The sequence below is a fragment of the Hydra vulgaris genome, chromosome 07 (genome assembly GCF_038396675.1).
Source record: "Hydra vulgaris chromosome 07, alternate assembly HydraT2T_AEP".
In the NCBI taxonomy this organism is placed as follows: domain Eukaryota; kingdom Metazoa; phylum Cnidaria; class Hydrozoa; order Anthoathecata; family Hydridae; genus Hydra; species Hydra vulgaris.
This window is the reverse complement of record NC_088926.1, coordinates 8084683-8112123: the sequence shown is the minus strand read 5'-3', so window position 1 is coordinate 8112123 and position 27441 is coordinate 8084683. Positions and strand designations below refer to the sequence as shown.

Below are 27441 nucleotides of genomic sequence, written 5' to 3'. Positions count from 1 at the left end.
TAAAATGAAGATTTTAAAACTGCAAAACTCGAATTTTGTAGTTCGATACATTATATTGCGGTTTTAAATGCTTTCTTATCCGATTTACTTTTATCGCAATGAGTGTTTTAGAGCGTGTATTAGCAGAATTACTGCAAGCATTGCCTCTTAAATTTTTGGTAACCTCTTTAAAAGGTTGAGGAATATATAGCTTTCTTCAGTAAATACTTTTGGGATCTTGTATTGGCTAGTATACAATCACTGTAATTTTATTTAAATGATTTGAATAAAAGATTCACTGTGGTTTGTAAAAAGTGCTGTTCCACTTGTAAATTAAAGAAAAACAATATCAAAAATCACACTCTTGTAAAATCACATATTATGGATTTTGAAACATTAAGGATTTTATTGAAATATTACTTACAAATGAGATTTTATTCAAGTTTTTTTCTCTTAAATCTATCTTACTGGTTAATTTAACTCATCCTAAATAATTTACTTAAAAAATATCTTACCTAACTCCGTAACATCCATATGAGCTCCCTAACATCTCTAAATTTTAGTTACAATGCAGATAGCTAAAATATTTAGCTAATGCAGATAGCTAAAAATATTCTGCATGTAGTTTGCATGCAAATCACAATGTTTACAGTTCTCTTATTCTTATTTAATATATATAGAAACGACACTAAACATCGATTTTTGTAAGAGTTACATGACAGATTATGTCAAACTTTCATGCAAGAAAAAAACGTATATGAAAATTGGGCATCGACATCGAGTGTAAATCAAAATTCATTTTTATTTTAACATTATTTTAAACTTAGTTTAACGAAATATTTTATAAAAAAATTAACATATTAAAACGATTTGGAAAATATGTTTCTTATATTCAGAATGTTCTGAATTGCCATTTATGAGAAAAGATTAAAAAAATAATGGTTTTGTTTTGAATCAGGATACAAAATAAAATTTATTAACAAATAAAATTCTTTAGTTAACATTTATTTTGCACATTATTATTTAAAAAAGGTTCGTTATTATTTGTTCGTTATTATTTCTTCAGATTTTCATATTGAAATAATAAATAACTTATAAAACTACTAGGTGTTTGTATTTAAAATATATATAAACTATATTTAACTACAAGGTGGGGGTCATTTTGACCCATATACCTTTTTCGTAGACACAAACAAAATACTTTCTCTGTCTGCAAGTCGGGTCAAAATGACCTACATCTATAGCACCATTCGTTTATTTAGAAATCTCTTTGTTAAATTAGTTTATTTTGAAACCATGGTTGGGTCAAATCGATCCGCCTAATAAGGCTAATTGAGACAATTTGTCTCTACTAAAGAACGTCTTCTTATAACTCCAACAAAAATAGCTATGAAACATATAAGTGATGCATATAATAATCCTGGAGCAATTACACGCGTGCTTCCGAAATGCCCGAACCACATTCCTCGTCTGTTAGCGTCTCTTAAGTGATGAGAACTTACAGACACAAACAAAATTAATGCCAGATCAATAAGTTGCTGTTTCTTTATATAAAGAATAAATATGCAAATAATGACGAGAATGACGAGAATAACTGAGTTATGTAAAAATGGACGATCAGGTAAATTTCCAGCCATCTTTATATAAAAAATAAAACAAAACTGTTAGTCTAAAACTAAAAGTCCAAACTTTTAAATTATTGAAAAATTCGATCTTACCATTAACGACCACGATTTTGCTGAGATAAAATGATCCACGTCAATTACAACACCAAAAAAACCAGACAGCACAATTTGAAGAAAGTAACGAAAGTCATAATTTACAACAACAACCCAGGATAAGGCTGCAATTACTCCATGTCCTATTTCATCACAAAGTACTTTAAGCCATCTGCTATAAGCTAACGATACAAAAACATCGTTTTTTAACAGATAGTCGTACACTATGCACGAGAAATAAATAGGACTTATTTTAACCAGAGTTAACAGCATATATATTCATAGCTACAATCACAAAAATATAATATCCAAAATTAGAATCACAAAATTACGGAAAATAAGAATTTAATTAAAAGTATTTCGCAGAGGAAAAAAAAATGCAACTAAGTAAAAGCGTTTCTACCCAGAAAGAAAATACATTTTGTTACAAACGATAGTAATCGTTGAATCAATAAATAGTTCGTTAAATATAAATTCATGCAAAAAACTTCGTAAAACTTACAATGCAACACTAAATAAAAATGCAAAACTTCAAGACAAATATTTAAAATACGTTCAAAGATTATTTAAAAGATTTTGAATTTTATTTTTGAAAAACTATAGCGATTTTTCTTGAAAAAACTAGATATAAAAACATCGTTTAAAAAATAACTGTTTTATTTTAACAAAACCAATCAAAAAGACGGTGACAGAAAATATATATTCAATTTTTGTCCAAAAGCTGATTAAATATTATCATTACAAATATTATCATTACATAAAAATATTAATATTATATTGAATAAATAATAATATCATAAATAGTCCAAAAAATACAAATAAAAAGAAACGATCATCAAGCAAAAGTTACTCGTTGAATTTGAAGTTGGCTGTTGTAGACTCAACATTTATATGGGAATAAGTACCTAGTTATAAATACATATAGTAAAAAAAAAGAAGGGTTAAAATCAAGTTACTAATTAATTAAATGTAATGAATCATAACATAAAGCAGAAAAAACACATAAGGTTTTATCTGCCATAAAGCAAGGTAGTATTACTTACCTCATCGTCTTCCCCCTCGGTCTCATCTTTGTATGTCCGTTGTCCTTTTGGGCGCGGGTTATAACGGCTATTTTCGTGCTCAAAATTTTCTTCATTATTTTGATGCATGTAAGAGAATGTTGCATGGCTAAATGATTTTTGATTAAAAAAGGGAACTAAGCAAAAATAATACTACCATTCACTTCACAAAAAAATCAACACTTAAATTAATTTTATTATAATTTTATAAAAAATTTGCATTTTTGCTAACACTTTCCTTCATGCATTTATAAAATGCAAAATAAATTTTGATGTATTTTGAAATGTCGCGTTTGGAATTAAACAGTATAATCAGAATCACTTTAAAATATTAACTCTAAAAAAATTAAAGTTTCGACTTCAATTACATACACCATAAATGAAATTATTTAAAAAACTAATGAAAATGAATATGAAAGTTGCGTCAATTTTGAAAAAAAAACTTCTTCTGTATCAAATGCCGTAATTCAATTTTATGTTTAAGCTTTATACATTTGGAGTGTTTAATACTACACTTAGCATTTACATAATTATCCTAAAATATATTAGATTTATTATAGTCGAGATTGTCAAAGCGCTTGAGTACACTTCACAATTTCGTTACCAGGTTGGGCAATCTTATATTACTGTGCCTAAGTATTATATTTCAGCCCAACTACCAACTACCTTTTCTTTTCTTTTTTTTTAAACTAAAAAGATCACCATGGCGGATTTTAAAAATTAAAAAACACTATAGTTTTAAATTCAGTAAAGTAAGAATGTATTTTCAGAATATTTTTAAATTATAAGACTTTAAATAGGCATATAACAAGTAATTCTCACACATGATTTTATTAAGAGTTCATAAAAGTTAAGCAGATCTTTATGTCTAAAACTTCGAATATTATGTTTATTTCAAAAAAGAACAAAGAAATTTTAAATTATCACTTCATAAAAAACTGGTTTACAAACAGTTGTAACTCTCATCAAAAGAATAACAGCAATAAAGATTTCTGCAACAGCTTCCTCCCACAAAGTTAACTGGAGCAAAAATTCTCCTGCATACCGGTTTTTTCCTGTAACTAATAAACTTACAAGTTCTACTAAAAAATAAAGTTCAACAAAAGCGCACTTAATTTAAAATAGTATTGTAGATGCATCTACACAATCTTTATTTAAAATAATATTGCAAATATTTATAAATATCTTTTCAATTCGACAGTGAAACCACCTTTGAATAACAGCAATTTTAGATAATGTTTGTATTTTGCCTGGCCTGTTTTTCAGGCTTCTATCAGGATCATTTAACAGCTCACCAGCCTGATATTAACCATGTTTAACAGCTCAAAAACATGTTGGAATTAATGCTTAACAGTCCAACATGCTAGTAGTAGCAGTAGCATCATGCTAGCAGTGGCTACGTACTACATCTTTTACTGTTTATACATTTAGGTAAAGCATAATATTTTTACTTTATGTTTAGACTTATATTGTTTTTGTTGTTGGTAAACATTGTTAAATAATAAATAACAAATAACAAAAATTAAAAATATATATATTGATAAGTAAAAATTAAATATTTAAATTTTTAAATAATTTAAATTAATAAAAATTTATTTATAATAATACTTTACTTGTAGTAATACCTTAATGATAATAATAATAATAATAATAATAATAATAATAATAATAATAATAATAATAATAATAAATTAATACTTAATGTTTAGAGTTTTATTTTTTTCGTTTTTGGTAAACTTTGTTATATATTAAAGAACAAATAATAATAATACAAAACATTTTAATTTTCAAAACAATTTAAACCATTTAAATTTATACTATATTAAAGTTACTTCTTACTTGGTAACACTTCGATTACGTTTTTTATAATACCATACACCTGCAAATATCCCCAACAACACAATCACGCAACCAATAAGAAGCACAGGTGCAAAAATACCCTGAAGTATATTAGTAATGAATTAAACAATACCTTGAAGTATATTAGTGAAGAGTTAAACATTAAAAGCAATATATTGAATTTATGTAGTTACTTTTTATGTAGTTACTTTTTATGTAGTTACTATTTATATAGTTACTATTTATGTAGTTACTTATGCATACTTTATTATTTATACATTAGTTTATAAATATTATATTGTTGTATGTATGTAAAGTATGTTGTGAAAACAAAAACATAGTTAGTTAAATTAGTGAACTCATTGTAAAATCAAGGAAATTTAATGCTGGTTAATAACTACTTAATGGTGGTTAATAACTACTTAGTTATTGATGAAAAAGACAATAAAAATGTAATTAGTTTTAAAAAAATGTTTTGCACCAATCAGTATAAAAAATTTTTGTGAAAAGATCTATTATTAAGTTTTCAACTTTAATAAGATAGTCACAAACCAAAAGCAAGATATTTATAATCAAACAAACTCATTTTTTCAAAATATCAAAAAGTCATCTCAAAATATGTTTTTTGTATAAACGAGTTAAACCCAAAACCAATATTACCATTCAAGCAAAAAAGTTTAGCTTGTGAAGTAATAAATTTTTATAAATCTTGGCTTTAGCTCTCCGAGAAAATTTAAAGTTACAGTACAGCTCCCATATCCTTATGTAATGACTTTGAACTTTTCATTTATATTTAAGTAAATTTTAAGTAAATAAAAAAGATAACTTTATCACACAAACATCTTCAAATTGAAAAAATAATAAAAAATAAAATTAGTGATATTATTATTATTTTATTACAAAAAATTCAAAAAATAATAAAACAAATTTAAAAATTCCAAATTAATTTTTTGTTGAGAGTTAGAAGTGCCATTTTTCTCAAGATTGAGTTTAGTAGAAACGAGTGGCTCTGCAGGTTCGAAAACCAGATAACAATGTTACAAAGCAGTCATGCTTCACACAAGTGCAAAAGCATTAACTGTTGGGCAGAGTGACAAACCCAAGAAAGCATATATGGTGAAGTTGAAAATGTTGCTGAATTCTGCGCCTTTAATGAGACTAAAGTATAGATGACATCAACAAATTGATTATTATTCATTTATTTTATATTCTTTTGTTTCTAATATTGGAAAAAAATTATTCATTGATACTTCATTGACCATTAAAGTCTACTTTTTGTTTAATATATTTTTTGAAAACAAAACATTGCACATCTAAAAAGACTAATCAAAAGCAAAAAGATGTAGAATTAGACACATCAGAAAGTAATACAATTAAATATTGAAACAGCAACAACAACAACAAAAATATTTCTGTTTATACTACTATAAAACCAAACATTTACAAAACTTACACTAATTTTTTGATAGTTTACATTAAACTTTGTTAAAAATCCTTAGCAATTTAGAATATACACATTATTTGTAAAAATTCTACTGTACTTTGTACCAATAATAGATTAAATTTTTATTAAATAACTATAATGTAATTAAAATATAATCTTTAAACGGAACCAAATTAAACCTATCAGATAAAAAGTATGTTACAACAAAATCATTAAAATAAATGATTTCTGATAAAAGTCCATGAGGTTTGTTGTTATGATAAAAAAAAAGAGTCATGTTACTATAATATAGTAACAGCTCAGTGAGGTGTGTTATTATGATACAGTAACACATCATTGAGGTGTGTTACAATAATATAGTAAAACTCTAATCAGATTTGTTACTATGATATAGTAACACCTCAATAAGGTGTGTTACTATGATATAGTAACACACCTCATTGAGATTACAAGTGTTAAATTATTATCTATAAAAAAAAAAGTTATTTTTAAAATGTAAATAAGCATATACTAAACTGTATGTTAAACTAAGACTGCATACTAAATGTAAACAGTAGAATTTTGCTCCCAACAGGGCTGCATGCAATGAGTTAATAGAAAACAAAGAATAAAGTTAAAGAGCAAGGAAACAGTTGACAGAAGACTGGAAAAGTTGTAGGTTGTATGAGTCAGGAAAACACAAAGATTCGGAGGAAGTCCCATAAGGTTGAAATGCAGGGAAAATGGTGATTATGACAATGGGAGAGAGGGTCATGCTTAGAAGAACGCACAAGCCCATTAGTTCTGCCTTATCATTGGAGGAGGTAATAAGATCAGTCCTATAAATGAAAGATGGAATATTAGATTTACCTTTGTTATAGACACTTTTGAAGATTTTCCAAAAATATCTAGACCCTAACTTCTGAGATAAAATATTTAGTGAACTAAGAATAATGACACTTAGCATAAGAAAGCTTCTTTTTACATCGATATTTTGCAATAAGAAATAAACCTTTATTCTCAAGAGAGTTGTTCTTTTAAAGACATAAAAAAAAAAAAAAGATTAGATATAGCAGCTGCACAAGAAGGTGAAAACCATGGAGTAGAATGAGACTTAACTTGGAACCAACAAGAAGGAATAAAAGCTTCCATACCTGCCTGGATCCAGAAGGTTGTAAGAGGTGCATATATCAGTGGGAGAGAAAAGACATCAGCCCAAGGACCGTCACGAAGAAAATCTCGAAAAAAATCCCAGTCAGTTTTAGGGTAGTAGTAAGTAGTGCGATGAAAGGGTGAGTCTGAAGTAAAAGTACGAGATGAAAGATTTGTAGAGATAGTTGCATAGTTAGAACCACCTAAAGAAGAACAAGGAGAAACTGAACACAAGCTAGGGTAAGAGACAAGAAAAAATCAAGGAGTGAAGATAAGTGATTAGGGTTGTCAGGAAAACGAGTCAAAAAGTTAAAAATCTGAGTAGGAGATTGAGAAATCCAGAAATTATAGGCTTTAGTACCAGCAAGGTCAGTGGGGTTAGAGCCAAGCAATTCAGTAAGATGAGCATTAAAATTACCGATAACAACAATATTGGCAGAGGGGTAAAGAGAATGGGCATTGCCAATTTGATCAAAAATTACATCTAAAAAAGTGCAGTCTTGAGAAGGAGTATGATAAAGAACAAAGAGAAAGGTATATAAATAGAGTGAATAGGTGCATAGTGGAAGCACATTAAAAAATGGTCAAAGGATTCAAACCTGATTTCTTAATAAATAGGCGAATTTATGCGTAATATGAGTTAATGCTTGGTATACCGTATAATAACATAAGCAATGTAAAGAAACTTTATGTTAAGGTGCATTAAATCTTACAAGGTCAACTATTTATGATGTCCTTAGTTTAAAAACATTACTTTGGTCATACAAAAAATTTCTTTTTTTTTCCAATTGTTTAAAGGGTACCTTAAGGATACCCTCTAAACAATTAAACACTACCTTAAGTAGAAAGATTTGCATTATAAAGCATTATATTGCAATATTTATTTAGCAAAACATTATTTGCTGTTTACATCTTTATTTATTAATTGAAATTGTTCTTAAATTTGATTAATTTGTTAATTGTTATTAATTTGATTCTTTTCTTGTTTATTCAAGTTGTTTTTGGAGTCTTTGCAGTATTAGTTTTATTTCTTTTTATTACAAACTGTATATATTATATGTATACTTTGTCGCATTTCTATTGTTATATACAAACTATTACTATTTATCTCAACAGTAAACTTATATTAATGTTATATTAATGTTATTACCAGTTTATTACTTATTACTGTTGTGACAGCTTAAAAGCAGCTTCGATAAGGTTTCATTTGGTCAACCAGTCGCCACTGTGTTGGTGAGACTATATTGCGATATGTTTTCAATGATCTAAAGATTGAGGTCTATAGAAGCCACTTTTTTTACACAATTTTTTAAAAATTTTCAAATGTTGATATTGTCATCTAAAAGCACTGATAAATATCTTGATTGAGCTTAACTTTATTCATCCAGGGGGCACATTAAAGTGTAGATAGATGTCAATGAAGTACTAATTAGAGCTTTTGTTATGCCCAGATGATTAACTTAATTAATTAGATGAGCCGGCTCAGTGATCCTTAATAAAGAAACTGATTAGCTAACCACTTTTAAGTGAACTGGAGCCTTACACAACCAGATGGGTGTTTAAACTTATCTATTTAATAAAGATATAATAGCTTGGGCTGCAAAAAAAAAAATATTTATACACTGCATTAAGTCTTAAAGGCGAGAGCATTAGTGAACACTGATCTACAGTAGATGGTGGATAAAATGCAATTTAGGGGTAGATGTGCCACATAACAACCTGCAATTAAATAACTCTTTATTGCAGTATAAGGTTGTGAATACAGATTTCTTCCAAAGTGTGCTGCATGCCTCCAAACTCTAGGAACTGATTCTTCATGCTCTGCGAAGCAGTAAGGTGCCTGAAACTGGACAACAATCCCTTGCAAATAGTTCAAAACTTGTTCTGCACAGAACCCATTTAGAACAGATATTGAGCCAAAGTTTTCAGCAATTGTTACTATGAACACAACTCTTGATAATTTTTTTAGTATTAATTCATGGCACACATTCTTCTTGAGATGAATGCCGAGTTCATAAATAAATAAATTACCAACTGGCTGCATTTTTTTGATATGTACAAAGCTTTTCTTAGCAATCTTTAACCATTGAATGTTGTCAATGACTGTGCTGAAAAAATTTTTATGCTCAGCTCAGATTTCTTAGCATTAGCTAGGGGTCAAAAACATTCCCAGAACTTGTTTCAAATTGTGAACCACAAAGTGAAGATTATATAAAATAACTACCATTGACTTCAAACAATTGCTGAATATAGAATGTATTAATATAAACTTAAAATTTAAACATTGAACAGAACATTCAGAAAAATTTTGAAAACACTAAACAAATTTGATTGCAAAGAAACTATTGTCACTAATGAGTTAAAGCATGTTAAAAGATTTAGTGAATGATGAATCTTCCTTCGAGCGCCACTGATCTAACAAGCACAAGCCTCAGTCATTCTTTTTTTTTTTTTTATAATTATTATTCACTCCCAACAAGACTACAAGCAACCAGTATTAAGTTGGAAGTTATTAGAAAAGGAGAATAGAGTTAAAGAGCGAGAAAACGGTTGATAGAAGACATAAAGATGGGAGAGAGTTCCAAAGAGTTGAAGGGCGAGGAAAAAAATTAGACAAATAAAAGTTTTTAAAGCATGCTAGGATAGATACAGTAAACGAACGAAAATGAGTTTTAGTTGACAGAACTAGAGATGATAGCTCCTTTGAGTAGCGTCCATGAGTTTCTACAGTTTCTCCATGCTAGAGCAATTTTAGATCTAGTCTTTTCTAGCGAATTTCTGATTTTGGGAGAGTTATCATGTCATAAACTATTTTTTTAAAAAAGCTTAATGGCGTCTCAACTAGATGAATTAAGGAAATATCTTGAATAAAAAATTGTAGAAGAACCTGTACAAATTAAACACTGATAACACTTGTACTGCTGTTTTTAACTTTTCTACAAATTTATTAAAATTACTTCAAGTCATTTCTGTAATTTTCTGATTTGTATTCTGCATTTTTATACAACGTAACTATGTATTGTATGTTTCAATTTGTATATGTATTGTATGTTTCAATTTGTATATGGATTGTATGTTTCAATTTGTATATGTATTGTATGTTTGAATTTGTATATGTATTGTATGTTTGAATTTGTATATGGATTGTATGTTTCAATTTGTATATGGATTGTATGTTTCAATTTGTAAATGTATTGTATGTTTGAATTTGTATATGTATTGTATGTTTCCTTTGCGTATTTTTGAACTAGTTATTTACAGATAAATAAATAAAAAAAAAGGCAAAAAAAAAAAAAAAAGAAGCAAACCTTTTTATTTTCAACAGGGCTAGGAGTTTTCATTATTTCTTCCTCTAACTTAGCAATGCCATAATATTCTGCCACACTCAATTTAGCACACTGTTTATGTTCATCAATATATTTAACTACATCATCTATCGCTTCCTTTGATTCACATAAATCACCAGGTATTCGCCGAAACCTTAAAAAATGTAAAAGCTGGTTAAACATTCTTACTCAAAATCTTAGTAAAACAGCATATTTGTAAAAGGAAGTATGACAAAACTTATACAAAGGAGATGTCAGCATATTAAAACATGACATTATTAATATTATAACTAATATAATATTTTACTATTTTTAATTTTTTTGATTCTATTACTAAAACAGTATAAGATTAAAAAAAAAACAAGGGTTTTTCCAGCTCTTAATTCAGAAGGTGTTTTCATCAAGTAAAAGTTTTTTATTATTAAGATGCTAATTTCAAAAGGTTGACACTAATTTCAGAAACATAATTATTCTTGCAAGGTATAATTAACTGTTTAAAGTCTGCCTTATTCACAAAAAAATCCCAATGTTTTCAACAAAGTTGTTACTTTAGAGAGAAATCACCTGTAAAGCAGATAATATTAAAATCTTAAATTTGAAATCATGATTGTGCGTTGTTACAAAAAATAAAGATAAGGTGTCAGAAGATCTAAAACCAGCAGAACACCTGATGTTACAAACAAGTCACATTACTTGGAAAGCATTACGATGTTAAAAAACGTCAATTCAAGAATGATAAAAATTATAAACAAGATATTGTTTATTGTGCTGACCTATACACACTAGCTAATAAAGTATGTCCTTTAGGGAAAAAGGATTTTTTTAATTCTGTTGCTATTGTTAGTATTTATGGAGAAAAGAGATCTTTTAAAATTGCGATAAATGTGTTTGACAAACAGCATTAGATTTTCAACCAAGTAACCAGAGGTACATAGAGGGCAAAAAAGTGATCATAACAAAAATAGTTCAAAATATAGCAGAAAATCTCCACAATCTGTTTATTTTTACAAATCTAATTTTCAACTTCATTCAACAACTCAACTAATTGAATTTTACCTTGGCCTCTGACCTCAAGTTTATCTACAATTTGAGCCACTGATCTCAAATTCATCAACATCATCCTTGGATATTATTCAAGTGACTTATTTCCTTATCTTAAGATAAATTGTAAAATTGAAATTAGCAATTTTATTCTAAAATAAAGGGTCATGGTCAAAAATACTTATGTTATTGTGACACGTTAAATTATTTTTTTTTAAACATCTTCACATCCAACAAGGCTGCAAGCAATCACCATTAGAGTTGGAAGTTACTGGAAGAAAAAAGATGAAATTTATGAAGCAACCCCACCACATCCCTGGTAGTACTGCATTCAACTTGTTTCTCCGCTCATCGGCGTTGTTGGTCAAGGTTTGTGTTTTAGAATTATAGAGTTGAGGGTTATAACCACAATTAAGTAGCCTCCTCGTCTGTAATGGCCTTCTCGGCCTTGGGGAGGTGAATTAGCATAAAGGATTAAAAGATAACTTAAAAGATTTTTAATTATATGAATCAGGAAAACAAGATAAAGGGAGCGAATTTCAAAGAACTGATGTTTGAGAAAAAAAAAATGATGAATTGATAAGAAAGGAGTGATAAAAACTTTTGGGTAAAATAGTGGTGTTGAGACTTTTATTGAGACCATTAAAACAAAATGACACTTCACTATCTAATTAAATATCTGGAATGTATTTTTATTAAATCGTTTTTAAAGCTTTTAATTGTTATTTTAAATTCATTTACAATAATTTAATATAAAATTAATGTATGAATGATGTAATGACAGACTTGATACAATGTAGACTTGATACAATGTAGACTTAATACAATGTAGACTTAATACAATGTAGACTTGATACAATGACTTGATACAATGACTTGATACAATAATACAACTTGAACAATGATATTACAATGATACAACTTGATACAATGACTTGATACAATGACTAATTGATACAAAGACAGACTTAATACAATGTAGACTTGATACAATGTAGCTTACTTAAGATGGCATCTAAATTTATTGAGATGAAATACAACCAAGTTAAGATACAATACAAAGTAATTGCTAAGAGCTAAACTAAAGTTGACACTACATTAGCATATTGTGTCAACTTTAACTTTATAACAAAGCAAAAAATAAAAAAATAAAAAAAATTATTGCCATTATAGATCAACATTTATTTATAATCACTTCCGTTCATGTCATAAATAATGTTTTTTATAGCCTTGAACCAGCTATATCTTTAAAAAAAAGTCCTATTATAAAGAATAAAAAGAAAAATGAAACCCTCTAGAGTAATTCTTCTGGTACTCTTCACCATTAAGGCAAACTTTTTCAAGTTCAATAGAAGGAATTCGTTTGCAACTGCCATCTGTCTGCCTTTTATAACCATAATCACTTTAAAAATAATTTAAAAGTCTTTAAAAAAATTGTAATTAAATCCAACACTGCATATTTATAGTACATTTTTATGTTTACATTTTGACATTTAAATAAGGTAAAGTCTTACCATTCTAAGTCATCCTTGGTACAGTTACATTTTTCTCGTTTTAAAACAGGATCAAAACTTTTACCAATGAAACATCTAAAAATTATATAAGTATGTATATATGTTTGAAGAAAAACTTTTTCAGAAAATTTTTAGGGTCCCTGCCAAACCAATTAGGGGCCAAAAACATAAGTTGTTTCAAACCCCTGACAAGAACCTTAAAATTTATTCTATAGAATTTTACCTTTTTTTAAAAACATTATATAATGACAACAAGATAGCCGAGTGCTTTAGATGTTTGTAATAAGCAACTTTTAGAAATAAAAAAAAACTCCAAATTTGAGTATGTTTTTTATTGTTTGGCTTTGCTTTTATTGTTTGGCATAAAAAACAAAACATAATTTTTAGAATACTTACTCTTTATCTGGAGATGGTTTTATATAAGTTGTTTTTTGACCAAGAATGCATCCATCTTTTTTATTTAATGCGTGAGGGTACCAGGTTATAAAGGATTCTTTAGTACCTAAACATGAAAGATGTAAATGTATTTTGTAGTAGATGTATTTAGATGATAAAAATTGTTACTTTATTTTTACTTTGTACATATGTATGTATTTTGTCTTCATATTATTATATGCATCATTTTATTTTAGTTGCCTATGTAAATATTTTTTTCATAAATCATTGTTGCAAACACACACACATACAAGAATAAAAAAAAAATCTGGTAAATTCCGAAGAGTCTGCTCTTCGGAATAAACCAAAAAATAAAGATAATTTACAAAAAATATTTTTTATTTTTTTTAAATTAATTAAGAGTTCACAATTCCAACACCAAGATACAAATAATTTATCAATCAGAAATAGAGTATTAATAATTATTTCATACCATATACATAAATATCCTTAATCAAAATATCAGATCATAATTTGCTCATCACCATCTATATAACTTTCTGTAACCTTATGCTAACATTTAAAATTTATTGATTCATTTATTTTTGGCTGTTAAGGCTCAGAGTATTCTAACTTGCACATATAACTTGTATTGTGAATTTATACAAAAAAGTAACATTTTGCATCCTAGCACAAACCTTACTTTGTTCTACTTCATACAAGGATTAACTATACATAAAATTGAATCAATTGAGCATTTTTAGGGGACAATAGGATTTCAAAATTTTGTGCAAGCACCTAATTTTACGACATTTTAGAGGAAATTGTGCTTTTTAGTATTTATACATAACTTTGTTATTTTGTTTTTTGGAGGAGCCCTTCTGGGACACCATACAAATAATAATTCTAGTTCTTTGTGCAATTGGTAAACAGCAGCCATCTTGCTATCAACAGATAATTTTTAAAAATTGAAAATTTTCCAAATGTATGGTATTTTTGAATTTTTATTGACTATACAAGAAAAGCTTAAAAGGTTAGTAATTTGCATCAGATGCTTTATGCACATATTATATAATTACTATTAATTAGTAAACATGAATAAATAATTAGTAATGCTTTGTTTATTAAATTGATTAGTGTAATATTATTGATTGTTGTTGTTTTTAAAATAAAATAAACATTGAACAATTGGACATAACAATTTATGAACAGCAATAATATGACCATATTTACTATTCAGTACCTTTTATATCCAGACAGGTACTTTAGTATATAATGGCAGCTACAACAAGAAGCTCTGCTGAAGTTTGACTTGTTGGCAAGGCCACTAAATAAATCTTTTTAGCAAGATTGGCTGCAAACAGGGATGCCTCTTTTATCACTTTAAAGAACACCTCACTTAAAAGGACAGTATTAATCGCACAATTAAAGATATCAATATGATTAGGAGCAAAGCAAGAATTCCGACTCAAAGGATTGATTCTGGTGAAAAAAAACTAAAGACAAGGAAGAGAGCTCATATAGAAGCTAATGAAAATCGAAGAATTAAAGAGTCAGAAAAGCTGCAGCAAATAGAAACATTTAGTACTGCTTTGGATATCAATTCTTCTTATAAGTCTGAAGATGAGGAGGACGCTGACAATGAAGACTTCGGAGTTCCATCATCATCTGCTCCAGCTCCATCTACATCAAAGCCTAAACAATTGAAAAGCATGATGCAACACCAGAAGTCATTTCTGATTGTGGAGCTTTGTATTTTGTTGCATCAGTAGCAAACGCCTTAGGTCATCCTTTTGAAGACCTGACACTGTCTAGGAGCACCATCAGAAGGTCTCAGATGACATCCCAAAAACAAGTAGCTAAAGCAGAGAAAGGCAAGAGATCAAAAAAGCAAAAAGCAGAGATCCTTATCAACTGAACTTCCTCTACCATTCCATTGGGATGGGAAACTGCTTCCTAACATAGCTGGTGCAAAAGAAACCATAAAGCAAATTGCTGTGATTGTCACAAGGAAATGAATAGAAAAGTTGTTGGCAGTCATGAGAAACTGGGTAAGAACAGACTGCTGGATGCATAAAAGTACTAGATGACTGGAATATACAAGAAAAACTTCAAGGTCTGGTATTTGATACATCTTCCCTTCCAGCATTACAGGCATCCTAGGAGGAAAGCGTTCTTATTGAGGAAGCCATTAGCCATGAATTTGTAGTAATTGGACAACGTCATTATGTCTTAGAAGTCGCTTTGAGCAGCATCTTCATAGTTGTTTTGGGACGTTGGACCCAAAGTTGGTCCCTTTAAAAGCTTCCAGAAGAAATGGCCATACATGAGGCAAACAGAGTACTTACCAGCTAAAAATGAAATCTTTAATGAAAATACAATAAATCTTCAGAAGGTGGTTATCTTCTAAACCAAAGCCATAGAACATCAGAAGCATCAAGAGGATTACTTTGAGCTCCTTCGGCTATTTCTTGTCTTTCCCAGTGGAAGCAGTCTTAAAATAGACTTACAGCACCAAGCTCCAGGAGCAATAAACCATGCTCCATGGATGTCAAAAGCCATCTATTCTCTGAAAATGATGCTGTTTAAAGGCCAATTAGAATTGACTGCTAAGAAAAGCGTGGTCTAAAGGAGCTCTTTGTTTCTCTCATTTATGGACGTTTCTGGCACAAGGTTCCATTGGCTTTACACACTCCCCTGAATAACGCAATGATGCTCTGGCTTCTCACGAAATATCCAAACTGCATCATGCTGATGCGGCCTACACAGCATTTACTCAACATCTGTGGTTCTTCTTAAAACACCTCATGGGTCTAGATTTTTTTAACGATTGAGACTTTCTCAATGTCAAAAGAGCCATGATAGCCAACCTCCAGCTTCTAAAGACTCAGACAGCTCTGAAGAGAATAAGCACATGTGGCGCAGACTGCAAGTCTTAAAAAGTTTGTGACCCAAATAACATTTTGTCTCTTCAAAGTGCTTTGTATCACAGGAAAGGAGGATGCCAAGACTTTCCTGTTGAAAAATCTAAAAGCCTGGAAATCAGATGCTTACTACCAAAATTTGAAGGACTCAGTTGACAAGATGAAGGTTACCAATGATAGCACAGAGCGTGGCATCACTCTTATCCAGAAATACAATGAAAATCCATACCCAAAGACAAGGATCAAAAACAATTTTTACTTTGTTTTGTCCATCGAAACCACCAGATTTATTCATCCTCCTCTAAGGCAGCCATGATGGCAGAAGATGACTTTGAAATTTTGCCGGTTAGAACAAACTTTTTACTTTGTACATTGTACTCATAATGCCGTACGTTTGAAATCAGTATTAAACAATAACTACAGGGTGTTCGGGATAAATTTGACATATTTATAACTGATTACATTTTTCAGCAGCTTAGGGAATATAACACATATTACTCATCATTTAAAGTTTGGAACCTTCTTCATTCATATACAAGATGTCAGAGAGGATGGATGACTGGAACCCACCTGAATCATGGAAGAGAGTAACTTGCATCATGATGATTTGTGTCGGCTATCAAAATAAGGATATTATGACTGCTGCCCAATTCTCCCTGAACACAGTAAAAACAATCAGACATGAACTAGAGGCTTGCAATAGTTGAAATCTATGAAACTACAAGGCTGTAGCAAGAAGAAAGATCAATAGCAGACAACCTGATTGGATTCTTACAGCAGAATTCCTCAAAGATCTGCAGGAAAAGGTGTTGAAGAGCCCTGGCATTGGAACTCGGACTTTGTCATGTGAAATGAATGTTACATCCTCCACTACGAAACTTGCACTCAATGAAGACCTTCCCTACTACTCATACAAGCCCCGCAAAAGTCAGTTGCTCACAGAAAAGACAGGGAAAATCGTTTAATAAAAGTGAAGAAACTTCTGAGCAAAGTGAAACATCCTGCTAAACCACAAACAATCTGGTTCTTTTCAGATGAGAAAAACTTTTTCTAGGATCAAAAACACAACGCACAGAATAATAGATGGCTTGTATAGAGCCCATAGGACATTACTCATGTAATGCAGACTAAATTTCCCCAACTTGTGATGGTTTTCGGATGTGTGTCCTCTGAGGGCAATGTAATGCCCCTGCATTTTTTCAGAGATGACCTCAGGTTGAATTTAGATGGCTATGTGGAGTTGCTAAAGATTGTAGCCAAGCCCTGGATAACAAGGGTAGCCAATGTTAGGCCATTTGTATGGCAGCCCCTTGTCACATCTTTGGGAAAAGTCAAAAATGGTTGTCTGAAAATTTTTAGGACTTCAACAGTCCAAATGTTTGGCCTCTAAACTCCCCAGATCTTAACCCCATGAATTATTTTGTATGAGGTGCAGTTGAAAAAGACACTAATCTCTGCGCCAGTAATACAAAAGCCCAGTTAATGGATAAATTTAAGAGTGTTTTTTAGGCCCTTCCCAGGGAAACTGTATCATCAGCTTGTTCCAGGTTCCGAAGCAGGATTGAAGCTGTGATCGATGCTAATGCTGTTTATTTTTAGTGAAACTTGTTGATAGTATTGTAATTTCTGTTTCTGTAATTTTTTTTTAATTCAACAAATGTAGTAATTAGAAAAAAAATTTCTTTTTCTGTATAAAACTGTCAGATTTATCCTGAACACCATGTATCAGTATTTTTTTCTAATAAATTACTATTAAGAATTTAAATTACACAAGTTTAATTGAATATAAGACCAAGTATATCCCAATAGTCCAAAAATTATTTAAAAAAATTTGTAATGAATTTAATTCTATCAAAGCTTTGTAGAAAGCACTTTATAAAACAAACTTGTTTACATATTCAGTTTGAGAAGTGTGCAGGTACATCTTGAACAGACAATTCAAAAATCAACATGAACCTAAATATCTGGTTGTCAAAAAACTTGAAATTTGTTTTAAAATTAATATTGTTTTATTATTATATAATTTAATTAGTATTCTTATAATTGTTAATTTATCGTCATTATTATCATTATTATTTGTACTATTAATACTATTTCATGGTATTTACTTAAGATTAGTTTTTAACTATTTGTAAATGACCTTGATTGTAAGATCTTTTATCAAAATATATTGATTGATTGATTAAATAACAAAATCTAAGATGTACAATGTTATAAATCTAAGTATCTGTACTCTGAAAAAAAAAGGCAGAATTTTCTACCTTGGAGTAGGATATGCGATATAGTAGGGTATTATTTTCAACTTTCTAAGTAAAAATATATTATAAATAATCATTTTTCATAATTTTCTACCTTAAAGGAACAATTATCTTTCATAGAAAGTAGAAAATCATACCTTATTAAAGCTATATCACATACTCTACCCTAAGGTATAAGTACTTCTACTTTTTTTTAAGAACATGATTGCTAAGAAACTTAAGTAAAAAAAATCTAAAATATATGATTTTATGTTTCAATATATTAATAAAAAAAAAAGTACTGAAGTGAGAGAAATAATAAATAATACTATACTGAATTCAAGAAAAAGGTAAAGCTAGCATTATTGAAAATTCAATGCATATTGCAGTCAAAAAAAAAAGAATAAAAATACAAACAAAAAACAAACAGTTGATGATAAAGACTAGAAAAAAAAAGAAGCACCAAATTGCAATAAATCTCATGTCAAAGTGGATTTTAAGCAGCATCCAGGACAGGATTATTTGGGCTAATATTATTTATTAACATCATTTGGGCTAACATACACAAAACTAAATTAATAAGATTACAGAGCCTACAAAACCACACATGTAAAGCAGTTAACTATGTTTGTATATGTGTGTGTGTTTATGTGTATATATATATATGATCCTACTTTAAACATTGATAGAGTAAATGCCTTATCCCTTATTTTTCTTACAATTTCTGAAAGCATTATGAGTTTATTACAATTGTGGTTTATAAAAAAATATTTTCAACAGTAAGTTTTTTTTATCTTTAATGACTATATTTCTGCTATCCAGACATAATCTCAAACCGTTAAAACAACATGAGCATCCAAACAAATGCACTTAAACTAAAGAACATTGTCACTTTTTTGTTTAATGAAATTACTGAATTAATAATGTAATGTTAACCAATGTAACCAAAAAAATTAGATCTGGGGGTTTGCTAAGTAAAAAGTAAATATACACATGTTAAGTAGAAATATCTTCAAATGAAGTTTGTGCCGATTAATATTCTTTAATCATGAAACTATTTGAACTATAGACAGGTTGCTTTGTTTGCTAAAGCAAATAAATAAATAAATAAAATTTGTTGCTAAAACAAATAAAAAAAGTTAACACAATGATGTCTGGTTTTATCTTCTCCATTTTATACAAATATAATAGACGATAAAAAAATTTAAATAAGTAAATTAACATAATGTAATGATGTGGTTTTTACCAAATCTGTTTTCTATTAAAGATAAGTGGACTAAAGATGTTAGTTTACTAGCAGATATCACATGGCCAGAAATTTACATTTATCTTATTAAAACCCTAAATGAGCTTATCAAATATAAATTTAGAGCCTACAAATAGTTGGAAGCCTTCCACTTTTTTAAATCGCCATATTCAAGACATTTTATACTACGATATGAAGGATACATAATTTTGCTATACAAAGAGTTAAGTAATCATTTTAATCATAAATACTTTTGTATTATTATCTCTAGTGTATAATTTAACACATTATGTGACTAAAATATATTTTTTATTATTTAGGTACTTCCTAGTCAAGAACAAGGATCATTTTTGAAAGTCAAGATTTAGAAGTTTGTGCAAGCAAGGAAGAAATTTTTATTTAAATCGAAAACATTTTGAATAGTTCAATATTTTTTGTTAAGGCTTCATTATTTTTTGTTTCTTGTTAACAGTTTTAAAAGCAGAAATATTCTATTGCAAACATTAAACCAGTGATTACTGCAAACATTAAACCAGTGATTACTGCAAACATTAAACCAGTGATTACTGCAAACATTAGACCAAAAATTAAATTAAAAAAATAAATTAATCTATTTCTATTAAAAAAATAATTTTTTTAAAATAATTTAAGCATATACTTAAAATATATTTAAACTTATGGAAATATAACTCGACTTATTAAACCAAATTTTTTCTCTCACTTTTTGTGGCAAAACAATTTGAACAAAAAAACTAAATAAAAACACTAATTTAAAAACCATTTAAATGAAAAAATTAATTATATTTATAGTACGCTTGATCGAGTTATATTTCAAGTTAGAAAAAACTTGGTATCTAATGTTTTTTTGCTTTGATTTTTTTATGTCTTTAGTGTAGTTCGGTTTAGTTAAACTTTACAATAAAACAATCATCATTGTTTTATTTTTTATCTTATTAGGGTTACTTTACAATTGCTGCAACACATCTAATATTATTTTTTTAACAATTTTGCAACAAAAAATATGTTATCTATATATAATATGGTATATGGTTTCATGGTATCTATAAATGCTAATATTACTAATAATACCTAATTAAAAATATTTAACACATTTTTGAAATATCTTTATTATTCTAGCACAAAACAATTTTTGCATATAATAAATTTTTGCATATATGTTAATTATGAATATAATTATTACTATTATCTCTATTTATGCAGTTTATAGTTTAATGATTACAAAATAAATGAAAAAGTGTAAAAAAATGTTTACATTCTTTTGTAAAAATATCCTTGAAGCTTATTGTTATCACAAACCATTCACGTTCAGAAGCATTTTTTGGAGCTTTATAACCCCACAAACTAAAAGTTCTATACAGAGAATGAGTCTCTGCTACAAGACCCTTAACATAAAGGTCGCTTTCATTGCTGAACTTATAATTGTTCCAGCTGTCACCTTGGTCTACTGAATATCTAATAAACAAAAATTTTTATTTAATTAATAAGCGAATTTATATATATATATATATATATATATATATATATATATATATATATATATATATATATATATATATATATATATATATATATGTATATATATATATATATATATATATATATATATATGTATATATATATATATATATATATATATATATATATATATATACACACACACACATATATATATATATATATATATATATATATATATATATATATATATATATATATATATATATATATATATATATATATATATATATATACACACACATACAAACATTATATATTTACAAACATTAAGTGTTTTGATATATATTTACTTTAGAAAATTTTCTGTTGAGTTGGTCTCAGGGTATATAACAATCAAATTTCCATTGTCTGCAATGGCATAATGGTGAGGACCTTCAGCAACCTTAAATTCAGTAAAAAAAAAAAAAAAAAAACATAACCCATGAAAAATTAGGCATAACAATAGAGAAATGAAAAACAAAAGATCCAAAATTTTTTAATTAAATAGACAATTAACAGCCATCAATAAAAAAAAAAACTCATAAGTTATCAATAATTACAATAATAATAAACTATGTTAACACACTTTAAAAAAAAAAATATGTTGAGTAAAAACTTTTCAATCCATAGTGATTTCAACTTTGAAATCACTATGGAGCGAAGAGATTGTCAAGTTTAATGTTTCGTAAAATATATAAATTCTTCTTCATAAAAACAATAAATCATAAAAGTCTTTTTTAAATCAAAATAAGTTACTTTTTTAAATGTAAAAATAATCTAAAATTGTAATAAAATTTTTAATTTTATGCTTGACCATTTAAAATAACAGTTTTGCTTGAAAAGTTCCGACAATTCATAACTGTTATAGATAATCACTTATAAATGCAAAATACACATGCTGACACCAAATAAAACATTCATGCCAAGCATAGATGATTGTGAATTATTAACTAATAGGAAATTACTTTTTATGCTCTAAGTACATTAAAATCATGTGCAATCATTACAATCTTAGAGTATGGGTACAACATTATTTACAAAACATGCATATGTACAGTTTAATGGAAGATGGCATGTTTAATAAAAATATGATTGTAGTTTTTTGAACTAGAACTCAAAATGAATCAAAAATAACTGAAAACATGTTGATCTTTTTGTTTATTAATAACCTGAGGAGAGTTTTGGTCTACTAGTACCCATACTAGAGTAAATAATATTAAGCTAATGTGGTAAAACATACAAAATTAACTTTAACAAAAAAATTTAAATACTTGCGTCCAGTTATAACCACCATTTTGGGATAGCCAAACATTTGAAACACCAGTAAGAGCATCACCAGCTTGGCCTTAAAAAACAAAAACAAAAATTGAAAACATACTTTGTGTCAAACTATTGAAAACACAGCAGCTTCATAAGGCTAATTATAAAGAAAGGTTTTCTTTGATTAAAAACCAAAATTTTAATAATAAATTTGCTTAATTATTTTTTATGTTTGCGTGGAAAATTAGGAAAAAACTAAATTAAAATTATATATAAAAATGAAAAAAAAAAAAATTAAATATAATCTTAGAATACTAAAAGTACTAGATAAAAGTTTTATAAACACGGAATATCTATAAAAATATAAACCATACCGTGAGCTAATATTATGCCTGGAGCATTTTCAGTAAACAATGGGGGTTGAGCAGGTACACCTTTTTCATCAATGCTATAGGAAATGTGCAAATGAAGATTACAGCTAACTGCTTCGCTCTAAAAATAAACAAAAAGAAACAAAAATGAATTAAAAAAAAATCATTCTACTAAACAAACCTGATTAATTATGACATAAACATTTTCAAGTGTAAAATATATAATGTTAAAGATAAATCTTCAAAAAAAATTACATCAAATCCTAGAATATACACACATACATAAATATTAAAATTTAATGCAAAATAATGTTCCTATACCAGCCTGTATATGCTCAACATTTTACTATAAAAGAATACAAAATACTTGTAAAACTTTCTTGATCTATCTTGATCTAAAGGAGACAGAGACTGCAACATTTATCCTAAAATATTTACTCATTAGGTTTACTCAAAAAGTTTTGTGTAACGCCAAAGCCTGCTATTCTCAGGTCACAAAATCTCATATTTTGTCTAAAAAATTAGGTTCCCAATACTTGGAGAATCTTTAACAGTGTCTATAATAATGCAAATCTGCTATTCCACTTCTCTTGGTTCAGATTATCTTACCTCACCTTAAGACAAGAACTTTTTATCAATCTAATATCTTGATTCCTCTAATAGCATCCTACCTGATATAGTCGACAAACAGTAACCTGTTTGTCGACTATATCAGGTAGGATGCTATTAGAGGAATCAAGATATTAGATTGATAAAAAGTTCCATTAAACGAATTGCAACATCTGTTACTCCTATTTTCAAAAAATTTTGGAGACTGACCTAACTACCATCCAATTATATATATATCCAAAAATAAAATAATCTTACCTAACTACCATCCAATTAGTCTTCTTACTATCATAAGCAAGCTTTTTGAGTCTTTAATTAACAAACACTTAATCTTGAATCTAGTAACTTTCTGATCATCAATATGGATTTTGATCTTCTCATTCTACTGCTGATTTGCTAACAGTAATAACCTATAGGTTTTATCGTACATTAAATAAATGTGGAGAGGTTAGGGCTATCACTCTCAACATTTCTAAAGTCTTTGATAAAGTTTGGCATGCTGGTCTTCTCCTTACGATGTATCAGGTAACATCTTGTAGCCCTATACTTTTTTTAATTTATATTAATTTTTAATTGATCTCCCAGAAATTCTCACATCTTAGGTGGCATTGTTTGGTGATGATACTACCATTTATTCTTGTTTTGATAAGAAGCCAACACTCTCTGATTTTTGGAGGAGGAATTTGAGTGAAAAGATCTCACTTTGCTGTAGCATGGGGCTCTCAGTAGCTGATGAACTTTAACTCAGATAAAACTCAACTTTTTTCAGCTAACCGTTATTGCAATAGTCTAGATCTTCCTATATTTATCAACAGTAATGTACTTGATGAGTCATCTACCCTTGTCTTCTAAGATTAACTCTTACTTCGGATCTTTCTTGGAAATCATAACCCAAATTAAGCCTCATCCTTTTACTATGACTGTTCCTAAGTGCTCTGAAAATTCTTTTTTTCTTCTTCAAACATAGCTTTTTTGGAATTCGCTCCCAAGATCTTGTTTTCCTGATTCATATAATTTGCAATCTTTAAAGTCATCTGTTAATTGTTATCTTGCTTTATAAACTTCATCTTTTCTCTCTGATAAAAATACCCTGATGAATATTTTGTAAATTTAAAACACTAAAAATAATGAATATTATATCTTTATTCATTTAAATTTTATTTTATTTTACATTTAATCTATGATGGAGAGGCTTTTGTGTGGAAAAAGAGAGAGAGAGGAAAAAGATATGTGAAATATAAGCAATCATTTAAAAATAAAAAACTTTTAAATGCAATCGCGCTCTCAAAATATATATGGAAATCTAGGAAAAAATCAAAGATATTGATATATGGTGAGCTTCATAGTTTTTTCTTGAATTTTTACAAGCATTTTTATGTTTTTTTGCCAAAATGGTCATAACTGTGACAATCATAAGGGAAATTCCAATATTAAAAAATAACAAATAAAACAAGGCAATTAATGATATGAGGAAAAAAGTATAAATAAATGTTAAGAACCATGTAAGTTATGCTAAAAAAATCCACTATAACATTATCAAAGTTCTTAACTATGAATATACAATACAACTTTTAACTCTACATAACAGGACTGTAAGAAAGCGTCAAAACATGTTTATACATCCCCTACAACCATAGTATAGTATGATAAAATGATTTGTTTAATAACTTTTTCGCTTTAAGGTACTTTTAAATATTTATAAAAAAGAGTTATGCAGTTTAGTATGTAACTTTTTTGAATTTTTTTTTCCCTCTTTCTCGCGGAAATGCCCATATATATATATATATATATATATATATATATATATATATATATATATATATATATATATATATATATATATATATATATATATATATATATATGTATATGTATATGTATATGTATATGTATATGTATATGTATATGTATATGTATATGTATATGTATATGTATATGTATATGTATATGTATATGTATATGTATATATATGTATATGTATGTATGTATGTATGTATGTATGTATGTATGTATGTATGTATGTATGTATGTATATATATATATATATACATACATATATACATACACATAGATGTATATATATACACATATATGTAGGCCTCAGCAAGAGTAAATGAGTGCTAGAGCGGAGAAAAGCTCTCCTAAAACGAACATGGTGAGCAATGCGAGCTGCTCCTCTAAACAGCTTCTTACAAGAGCTTTATGTTTTTGCACGAGCTACCTGTGTATATATATATATATATATATATATATATATATATATATATACATATATATATATATATATATATATATATATATATATATATATATATATATATATATATATATATATATATATATATATATATATATATATATATATATATATGTATATATATATACATACATACATAGATACAGTCATGGGCAATATTAATTAACATTATGACTTAGTATCAAAATTAACGTATTCCTTACTATATAATATATATAAAAAAAAAATTGAAACACTGCTCCAAACATTATTTAAGATGTTTTTTACATATACATTACAGTATTTAATTAAAAAGCAGCAGTTTAACTTTATTCATTAAACACTTTTTAAAAAATTAAAATTTAATGTGAGAAAAATTTTATGATAGTAAAAAAAAATATTACCTTACAATACTTTTTGCTATCTACATATAATGGATTCCAAACAACACCTCTATCAAATGTTATAACAGTTAATATTGTATTATCTAAAAAATACAAAGACTTTAAACAAATTAAAAAAAATAGATAAACTATTATTATTACTATTATTATTATTATTATTATTATTATTATAATTATTGTTATTGTTATTGCTATTGTTATTATTGTTATTATTACTACCATAATATTATTCTTAATAATAAGCAAAATTCTTATTTTTATTGATGCTAACAATTATTTGCTTAAGTGATTGCATTTAAAGTATTATATAAAGTATGACTTGCCCTACCGTGAAGAAACCCCTACCAAGGTTTTTGAAAAAATAAGTGAATTAAAAAAAAATTTTTATTAACATATTTTTTTTAGTATTGTTTTATACAAAACCAACTTATTTCAGTAATAATATATTTTAAAAAAAGATTTCTCTTCATAGTTTTGAGATGTTTTTATCTGCGAATGATTTTTTATTGCTTTCTTAAGAAAATCTTTTACAGTCACAAAAAGTTTATTTGTTTTTTTTACGGTTAAAAATTATTACTTTCTTTTTTTGTTAAATATAAAATATTTGTAAAAACGTTGAATATTTGAAATTTTATCAAAAAATAGTAGCACTTTTTGTATAACATAATTTAACCCTTGACACGGTAGGTGATTACAAAAATTATACTAGTTAGCACTTATCGTTTATGGAAACATTTTTTTGGATGTATTTTATTTGTTTCTTTTTTTCTCTAAAAGACCATTTAGGTTAGTTTAAATAATCTAAATTACCAAGTAATTTAACATTTGGGAATAATCATTTGCTTTTTATACTTAATTTATGATATGAAATGAATTGTAATAATAAGATTCAAGACTTGAAAAAGGAAAAAAATATTCAGAAAAAGTTATAAAAGTTAATATATATTCTGACGAACAACTGCAGGAGCACTTACAGCTATAAATTATGGCAAAGAATTAAACAGCAACAAAAAAAAGAAACGTACTAGATCTTACAAAAAAATTAGAGAATAACATTAAAAATGTTACTCAAATTCAAATAATATAAATTTGTTATTAATTGAGTATAAATTATTAATTCAAAAACCTAAAACTTAAATCTGTTACGATTTTGAAGATACAAAGTTTTAAAGTCACGGTAGGGGAAGACATGATCCTAATCAAGTTAA

General features: G+C 27.6%; 2 protein-coding genes across 2 annotated transcripts in view; both read right to left on the bottom strand.

Annotated features, from left to right (window-relative positions):
• Positions 1–1307: 1307 nt before the first annotated feature.
• LOC136082545 (transmembrane protein 267-like) lies at positions 1308–1970 on the bottom strand. The gene is made up of 2 exons (XM_065801955.1): positions 1698–1970; positions 1308–1616 (listed from the first exon to the last, which is right to left on the bottom strand). The coding sequence occupies exons 1-2, from the start codon at positions 1968–1970 to the stop codon at positions 1308–1310; spliced, it is 582 nt and encodes a 193-aa protein (XP_065658027.1).
• Positions 1971–2081: 111 nt separating this feature from the next.
• Positions 2082–27441, bottom strand: part of LOC101235022 (sortilin) — a 59847-nt gene continuing 34487 nt past the window's right edge. The window contains exons 14-25 of the mRNA XM_065800953.1: positions 26234–26316; positions 22988–23105; positions 22625–22698; positions 21665–21756; positions 21109–21308; positions 13450–13555; positions 13054–13128; positions 12831–12941; positions 10481–10652; positions 4598–4698; positions 2741–2867; positions 2082–2602 (exon numbers count right to left, since the gene is read on the bottom strand). Of these exons, the coding sequence (XP_065657025.1) occupies positions 2585–2602; positions 2741–2867; positions 4598–4698; positions 10481–10652; positions 12831–12941; positions 13054–13128; positions 13450–13555; positions 21109–21308; positions 21665–21756; positions 22625–22698; positions 22988–23105; positions 26234–26316 (1277 nt within the window). The 3' untranslated portion in view covers positions 2082–2584. The remainder of the gene's footprint in view (positions 2603–2740; positions 2868–4597; positions 4699–10480; positions 10653–12830; positions 12942–13053; positions 13129–13449; positions 13556–21108; positions 21309–21664; positions 21757–22624; positions 22699–22987; positions 23106–26233; positions 26317–27441) is intronic.